The following is an 8,452-nucleotide window of genomic DNA, read 5'->3' on the forward strand; positions in this document are numbered from 1 at the left end:
ACAAATAATCCAATCAAGAAATGGGCAGAAGACATGAACAGACATTTCTGCAAAGAAGACATCCAAATGGCCAACAGCCACACGAAAAAGTGCTCAACAGCATTTGGCATCAGGGAAATACAAATCAAAATCTCAATGAGATACCACCTCACACCGGTCAGAATGGCTAAAATTAACAAGTCAAGAAATGACAGATGTTGGCAAGGATGTGGAGAAAGGGGAACCCTCCTACACTGTTGGTGGGAAAGCAAGCTGGTGCAGCCACTCTGGAAAACAGTATGGAGGTTCCTCAAAAAGTTGAAAATAGAGCTACCCTAGCAATTGCACTACTGGGTATTTACCCCAAAGATACAAATGTAGTGATCCGAAGGGGCACGTGCACCCCAATGTTTATAGCAGCAATGTCCACAATAGCCAAACTATGGAAAGAGCCTAGATGTCCATGTCTAGATGAATGGATAAAGAAGATGTGGTGTTTATGTGTACACACACACACACACACACACACACACACACACTGGAATATTATGTAGCCATCAAAAAATGAAATCTTGCATTTGCGACGACGTGGGTGGAACTAGAGGGTATTACGCTAAGCAAAATAAGTCAATTAGGGAAAGACAATTATCATATGATCTCACTGATATGAGGAATTTGAGAAACAAGACAGAGGATCATAGGGGAAGGGAGGGAAAAATAAAACAAGACGAAACCAGAGAAGGAGACAAATCATAGAGATTCTTAATCTTAGGAAACAAACTGAGGGTTGCTGGAGTGGAGGGGGGTGGTAGGGATGGGGTGGCTGGGTGATGGACATTGGGGAGGGTATGTGCTATGGTGAGCTCTGTGAATTGTGTAAGACTCATGAATCACAGCTGTATACCCCTGAAACAAATAATACATTATATGTTAAAAAAAAAAAAGATTAGATTCCTAAGATGGCATTTGCCCATAAGTACATCAGCTGTGAAACGAAACTGTGGGAAAAGATTTATTATTTGAGGTAGGACATACTTGGTTTTAAATTTCTATTCTGCCACTTACAGATGCCATTTACCTTGGGTAAGATATTTAACACCAATTGGATGATATCTTATAAAACTTTTGTTTGTTTTCGTATGCAATTTGGGGAGTATGTCATAAATTAATTTGATGGAATCCTTAAATTTTTAGTAACTGGCTCTAGTGTGAAAGGAGGTGGCTCAGAATTATCTCAGAAGGACCTTCTTATGTTAGAGGTCTGAAGCTTATTTAGCAGAAACTGAAGTTTCAGCCCTAGTGATAGATGACAAATGAAAACGGCCCTTTACCTAATTTCTGTTTCTTATCCAAAAGCAATTTATGATCTATTTAGAATAGAATAGAAATCAGAAGATTGGTTCTCTTTATTTTGCAAGTAGAACTTTCGTTCTGAATAACTGACTTACTGCTTATGCCTGAATCTCTTATCAGCTCACCAGGTCAGAATACCCTGGAAGACCTGATAGTTTGAGTGCTGACACCCAAATCCAAAATCTAAGTGTGGCTACATTAAGAAGGTGGCCACTGTGGGTAAGTGTCCAATCATGAGATCTCGTCAAAACAGTGATGGTGTCTAACCCCTGTCAGGAGAATCCTACTTAATTCTGTTGGAGAGTGAATCCCAGATCCCTGTCATCCTGGTCCTCAGGCCTTGGGCTAACAGGAAAGATGTTTAACACTTATTACAGGTCAGAAACTGCTGGATCATCCCACATAACATTATCTTATTTAATCCTCATAAAATTTCCCTGTGAAGTACTTTGTGTTATCCCCATTCCTAATTCCTCAAACACCCAACTTTTTTTCCCACCTTCTCAGCTTCTATATATCCTATTCCCACCTGGAATGCTTTTATTTCTCCTCTTTGCCTCATAATCCCTACTTGTCCTTCAGAGCTCATCTAAGATGTTACAACCTCAAGGAAGCCCTCCTAACCCCCTAGCTCTGATTACCCATTGCACACTGTAGTCACACACTGTATCTCAATAAGCACAAGAAATTATGGGATTAGTCATGTAATATCTGCTGTGCATGCTGAAACATAAGCTCCATGAGGACAGGAGCTGTGTCTGTGTCATTTTCCTGTCTTATTTGTAGTGCCAGACATAGTTCCTTACCCATAAACATTCAGTACATAAAACGTCTGATTATGGCACACAAATGCCATCTATCAGGAATTGAATGCTTGTCTATTATAACTTCAGAACTTTAAACTGCACCAGACACAGAACCTAACAGGAAGTATTTCTAAATGAAATTGCCCAAGAAACTTCCTCAACTCTATTTCAGTTCTAAATTGGCTAATGATAAAAGTTACTCATTAATCTTGGGTACTGGCTAGAGTGTGGTTTGGAGAAAAGGAACTGAAAGTCTTCAAAAAGTCTTCCCAGTCTGTGTAGGTGAGCTTTTCAGAGATGTCCCATGTTTCTGACCAGCTAGTTTGAAAAAAATTGGTAGGACAGGCTCTAGGACTACACGTCCCATTAGGAAACTTTACGAAGTACAAAGGTAGATGCATCTGGTTTACCAGTATTTCTGACTTCCTGCTGAACTGAAAACTGCTTGTTTTGTGGAAAAGCAAAAACTCTGCAGCAAATATCGAAAATGAAGAGGCCCCGAACTTTTGAGGAGCAAACAGAATGCATCGTGGACACTTTACTTACAGACTTCTTAGGCACCACAATGCAGGTTGCTAACCGGGACCTACGTTGTGGAGACGAACCAGATTCAGGTAAGGCTCCTAGCCTGAGGTGGTGATTGCAGGTCAATAAGAGCATCTGAGTATGCTTTCTTATTTCCTCTTAAGTTTCAAAAAGGCAAACTAAGCTTCAGCAATACCTGAAAATCAGTAGTTTCCATAGAAGGGAAAGATAGTCTCAGTGAAAGGAGATCTTCTGACTATGGGGTTGACAGAATATTGAAGGTGTTCTTGGGAGAGAACGATGCCAAGATTGTTTAAAGTCTAGAGAACATTCTCCAATGCCCAGATGCCTGGGACTGGCCGTCCCTTCAAGTTCTGTAACAAATGTGAATGTGTTGCCTCCATCTTAGGAGAGTCTTGCTCTTTTGACGTGGCCATCATTGCTGGCCGCCTTCGGATGTTGGGTGACCAGTTCAATGGAGAATTGGAAGCTTCTGCCAAAAATGTCATTGCAGAAACCATTCAGGGACAGGTAAAGTTGCTGCTGTTTTTCTATTCCAGATGCTCTTTTCTTACCACTCTTATATGGCTATAACTAGAAATGTCCTGTGAAAGATTTGGGGGCTTATGTTCATCCAAGGAGACACAGCAATAATTCTCTGATTGCTAATTCTTCAGGAGTTAATCAAAGGCCCAAGTGGTATTGAGAGGTACTGGCAAGGGCTGGTCAACCTTCAAATTGTTCCCATTTGTTTTTCAGCAGAGCTGTGCTTATGTGACATAGAGCACATCTGTAGCACTTTGTTCTTGGTAAAGCACTTTATTCTTTTATGTACCTGTTTTAACATTGATCTGGCTGGGAGCGGGCATCTTCCCCTCACACCTCCCCAAAGTCCAGCAATGAAATTATGTACCAGAAAGGCAGGAAGTCCACAAGTATGCTGCAGTGAGGGCTAAGTACTTACAGCAGCCATCTAGGGCATAGCTGGCTTTTCATTAGAATGTTGATTACTGGCAGTGGCACTTGGATTCTGCCTTGGATGCAAAGACCATAGGCGACATTCTAGAAGATGTTGCTGATTAATATCAATAATGGCAGGTAATATGAACTCATCACTTAACAGGTGCCAAACAGTATTTATTACAAATACTTTGCACTTATTATCTCATTTAAACCTTCCACCACTCCCTGGGGTATTATAGGAACTGTTATTCACAGGGCAACCTCTCTTCCTGTGCACGGAACGCTGTGAGAGCAAACATCTAACCTCTTTGTTCACTGCAGTATTCACACAACCCAGAATAGTACCTCCTATACGGGAGACCCTCCATAAATATTTTCTGACTCGATATCCATTTAAGCAGATAGGGAAACTGAGGAAGAGGGAAACAAAAAATTAGGTTAGGTTACTCAGTTAGGATTTGAACCCAGACTGATTCCAGAACCACACTGTTCACCATTATGCTTTATTCTTCTTAACCAAATATAGCTTGGATGGTGCACCTATTCAGGCAGCACTGGACTTATTATTCCTAATAGCTTGCACTGAAACTTTCCTAAGTACCCGAGAGCTGAATTTACTTTTGTTTTTTAATTAAAAATAAAGTTTTTTGAAACTCCCAAATTCATAGGAAAGTTGCACATAATTAATTGTACAAAGAATTTCCCTCTTGAATCATCTGAGAGTAGGTAGCTGATATGATGTTCCATCATTCCCTAATACTTTCACATTTCCTTCAAACAAGGCCATTCTTTTATATAACCACATCAAAACTAGGAAATCAGCACTGACACATTATCATCTTGTCCTCAGATCCTGTTGAAGTTTTGCCAATTGTCATTTGTTGATGTCAAAAATGTATGACATTTTTGTTGTCATACAACAAAAAGATCCAGGCCAGAATCAGATCCTGCATTTAGTTGTCATGTCTCTTTAGTCTCCTTCAACCTGGCATTGTTCCTCAGTCTTTCCTTGATTTTTTGTGACCTTGATGCTCAAAGATTATGGGTTGGTTACTTTGTAGAATGTCCCTTAAGCTTGGGTTTGTTCCATGTTTCCTCATGAGTGGATTCAGGGTATGTACTTTTGGTAGGAAGGATTGCTGTGTTCTCATAGCACCTATTAAGTGGCACAAATTTTAATTTGTCACATTAGTGATGTTAACTTCAATCACTTAGGATGGTGTCTGCAAGTCTTCTCCACTGTAGTTAATATCTGTGGTTAACATAGTTAAGTGTTGTGGAGGGAGGTACTTTGAAACCATGTAAATATCCCATATCCCATCAACATTTCAATCTATTCATTTTTTTTATAGCAACACGGACTTATGAATTCCTACTTTATTCAAGGGTTATAATCTGTTACTATCATTATTTATTTGGATGCTCAAATTGTCCCAGTTTTGACCAGTGGGAGTCCTCTCCATCTGGGCTGTGTCTTTTTAGCATGTCCTTGTCATTCTGTGAGTACTTCCTTAATTTCTGACAGATCTCTCGTATTTTCCAAGCCCCAGCCTGAAATCAGCCATTCTCCAGAGAACTCTGGTATCTTTCAATGGAGAATGATATTTGGAAACCAAGATCTGGGTACACATGTGGATGCCCTCTTCAGCTTGTTTGGGTTCTTTAAAAAAATTTTTTAAAGATTTTATTTATTTGACAGAGAGAGAGACAGCCAGAGAGGGAACCCACAAGCAGGGGGAGCGGGAGACAGAGAAGCAGGCTTCCCTCTGAGCAGGGAGGCCCATGAGGGGCTCGATCCCAGGACCCTGGGATCATGACCTGAGCGGAAGGCAGACGCTTAACGACTGAGCCACCCAGGCGCCCCAGCTTGCTTGGGTTCTGACAACCTGCTCTGACTACCATGGGTCCCCCTACACTACACCACAGTAGATCTTGCTTGGCCCCACCTAATGACTTCTAGATCAATTTTGGGGGGAAGGGAAGAGGAAGAGGAAAAACAAATCTTTTTTTTTTTTTTTTTACTTTAGAATTCCCCAGACTTCAGTCATTCAAGTAATACCTCTACAACTTGACCAGCTGTACTATTACATACTTAATATTTTTCTTTCAAATCATTTTGTTTTTCTTTCAACCATTGTGCTCATCCTAAGTAATAATATCTGAACTCATGGGTTTGATGGGCTACTTATGTTTTTCTCTATACCCATTACAGTAAATAACAAAGTAATAAAAGCTTGTCCATCTACTCCTTAAGATTACCCCAGATACAACCAGTGGTGCATTTGCCATTCTCTAGGAAACTCTTGCTTTACTGGACTCCTACACCTGCAGCCTCCTGTACCTTTTTATTGCTACTTCACTGATTTCCTGTGTCTCTCCCCAGGCAGGAGCTGTATTGCGGGACACAGTGAAATCTCTCAGCCAGGCCTGGTGTGCTCAGGATTCCAGCTTAGCTTACGAGAGAGCCTTTCTGGCAGTGTCAGTGAAGCTTCTTGAATATGTGGCCCGCATGGCTCCCGAAATGGCAAGACAGGTGGCTGTCCCCATGACAAACATGATCAATGGGAACAGTGCCATCCGGGAGTTTGTCCAGGGCCAGGGAGGTTGGGTGAGTACGTTGGGGCCCTGGCTTTGATAGGCATTTGCATTGCTTTTGTACTAATACCTGGGCCTCCCAATTCCTGATTCTTTCTGTAAGTTGGAAACCAAGTAGAAAAACAGGTCTTCCTACTTTGCTGAAAATGGCAGTTTGGGTTTTTTTTACCCCCAGTAGGAAGGGGAGCAGTCAGAAGCTCAGGCCTACGGGTGTTGGACTCCAGAGACATTTTGCCTAAAATTTTAATTGACTACTAACAGCGTAGAGCTAAATCCCACTGCCTATATATAACGGCCTATTAAGTATACTGGTGATAGAGTACTAGTCTCAGCCCAGCTTCAGAAATTCAGAATCATCCCCCTGTTGTCTAACAAAAAACAGTGTCATCTGCTGCAGCGATAACTCTAGGAGGCATTCTAAGCCCATGTCTTAGTAATCATTAGAACATCTGCTCTCACTGAGCATTCCTCTTCATTTCCAGCAGCAGCACAAGCCTCAGTAAGAGCTGCATTCCCTGGTGGTATCTGTAGATTATTTGTGCTTTCTTTAGGAAGCTCCCTTTAGGAAGACTATCCCTTTGACTCTAGGATATTCATTGTCCTTCCTAGGAAAATCTGGAGAGCTGAAAAAGAGGTGGCGCTGTTTCCCAGCCTGAACATCACTGCCACTTTGTTCTGGTGACTGATTGCTGGCCATTGACACAGACAGCCAAATCCAAAGCTACTTTCTTTTGGACACAAATGGACTTAGCTGAATAATTTCTTTTCCACTGATGGCTAAAGTTGGGAGCAGCCCTCGGAGGTCTACAGAGATTTTGTACCTTCTGTCTTTATGAGAGTTTGAAGGAGGTTCCATTTAAGCAAAGACCTCCAGATACAAAGTAATGGCTTGTTAGGAGTGGAATTTCCAGGCAACAGAGCAAGCCTTCACTGGACGTATTTTGGGAAAGGGAGCACACAGTAAACTATTTGTTCGGATTTAGCCCTGTCCTTTATTAAAGATCTTGTCTACTCTACAGTCTAAAGGACTTCAAGGGAGATCTTTGTTGGACTCTTGTTATTTTAAGTTGAGGATTTTCTTTTAAATTCCTATCCTAAGTTTTGTGTTAATTTCACCAAAGCAAAATTATTGTATGCATTTTTAGGCTGAAAGCAAAAAAAATGGCAGTTTCTTCATCTGCCCTGCTACTAGAAAGGCCAACAGAAGATAAAACAGTGCATTTTTACTGCCACAGGATGCAGGAAGTGCTGGCCCACATCTAGGAGAGTGGGGCCACCCCACCTTAGATGAAACTAGCTGCATACCACAGTGTTTTTCAAACCAAAGAGTGGTTTACATACCACTTGTGGACCTTATATTTCCAGGCCCCCATCCCTAGAGATTCTGACTCTGTAGGGGGAGGCTGGGGCCGAGCATCCTACCTTTTTAACCAGTTGCACAGGGGTTTCTTATGTCCATATAGAACTTGAGAACCCTCACGTTAGAGCAGGGCTTGGCCAAATCCTGTCTGCTGCTTTTTTTGTCGATAGGTTTATTGGCGTGCAGCTACACTCACCTGTTTCCATCTTGTCCATGCCCGTATTAGCACCTCAATGGCAGAGTTGAGGAGTTACAGCAGACACCTAATGGCCCGTAAAATACATTTACTGTCTGGCCTTTACAGAAAAGCATGTAGACCCCTGCTTTAAAGCTAAATGAATGTTTCTCTCTGAATAATTTAAATTCTGTTGCAATCCTGATCATTCATACCAAACACAACGGTATGTAGGATAACTCTATTTTTTTTTAGAATTCAGTCTGAGAGTGTTTGTTAGTTCCTGCAGAGTCCACACTTTCTCTGGGACTTTGGCAAATCAAAAAGCTCTGGGACTCCTGGGTGGTCAGTCACTAGAGGGTATACATTTCCCTGGCCCCTACCGTAAGTGACTGGAAGTAAAGCCTATGGTATCTACGGCATGTGTATCTTGTAATAATCCTTCATACCTCATAGATTAGTAGGCACTCATCAAGTAGAGACTCTTACATTCATAAGCCCCAAGGCTAGACTACTTACCTGCTTGTCAAGAAGAAAAGCATTGCTGTATCTATTTTTGAAGAGAGGCATTAATGGTTTGGTTACAGTTTGGCTCAAGTGTAACCACATCCCCTCCCTTCAGCCAGCCAGCTATCTGTTTCCCCTAAATGCATAGAAATAAAGATGTAGCGCTGCTACTATATTTTCGCTTTTTAA

The 8,452-nt window shown here is 41.5% G+C and overlaps 1 protein-coding gene across 2 annotated transcripts; it reads left to right on the top strand.

The window, feature by feature from the left end:
- The first annotated feature begins 856 nt into the window (after window positions 1-856).
- Window positions 857-7,242, top strand: BCL2L15 (BCL2 like 15). 2 transcript variants are annotated; one of them, XM_034990258.1, is made up of 5 exons: window positions 857-1,551; window positions 2,600-2,752; window positions 3,073-3,194; window positions 6,010-6,234; window positions 6,831-7,242. In XM_034990258.1, exons 2-5 carry the CDS (start codon window positions 2,626-2,628, stop codon window positions 6,846-6,848), a joined length of 492 nt encoding a protein of 163 aa, XP_034846149.1. In that variant the 5' UTR covers window positions 857-1,551; window positions 2,600-2,625; the 3' UTR covers window positions 6,849-7,242. The 2 variants fall into 2 exon arrangements, with proteins under 2 accessions (XP_034846149.1, XP_034846148.1); XM_034990257.1 differs by having other exon boundaries at window positions 857-2,752.
- Window positions 7,243-8,452: the final 1,210 nt, after the last annotated feature.

This window comes from Mirounga leonina, unplaced genomic scaffold, assembly GCF_011800145.1.
Source record: "Mirounga leonina isolate KUSES-001 unplaced genomic scaffold, KU_Mleo_1.0 Mir_507, whole genome shotgun sequence".
Taxonomy (NCBI): domain Eukaryota; kingdom Metazoa; phylum Chordata; class Mammalia; order Carnivora; family Phocidae; genus Mirounga; species Mirounga leonina.

Coding starts and splice junctions, on each gene's coding strand:
- BCL2L15 (XM_034990257.1), top strand. CDS start 2,626: ATGAAGAGGCCCCGAACTTTTGAGGAGCAAACAGAATGCATCGTGGAC. Junction 2,753..3,072: donor TGGAGACGAACCAGATTCAG/GTAAGGCTCCTA, acceptor CCTCCATCTTAG/GAGAGTCTTGCTCTTTTGAC. Junction 3,195..6,009: donor CAGAAACCATTCAGGGACAG/GTAAAGTTGCTG, acceptor GTCTCTCCCCAG/GCAGGAGCTGTATTGCGGGA.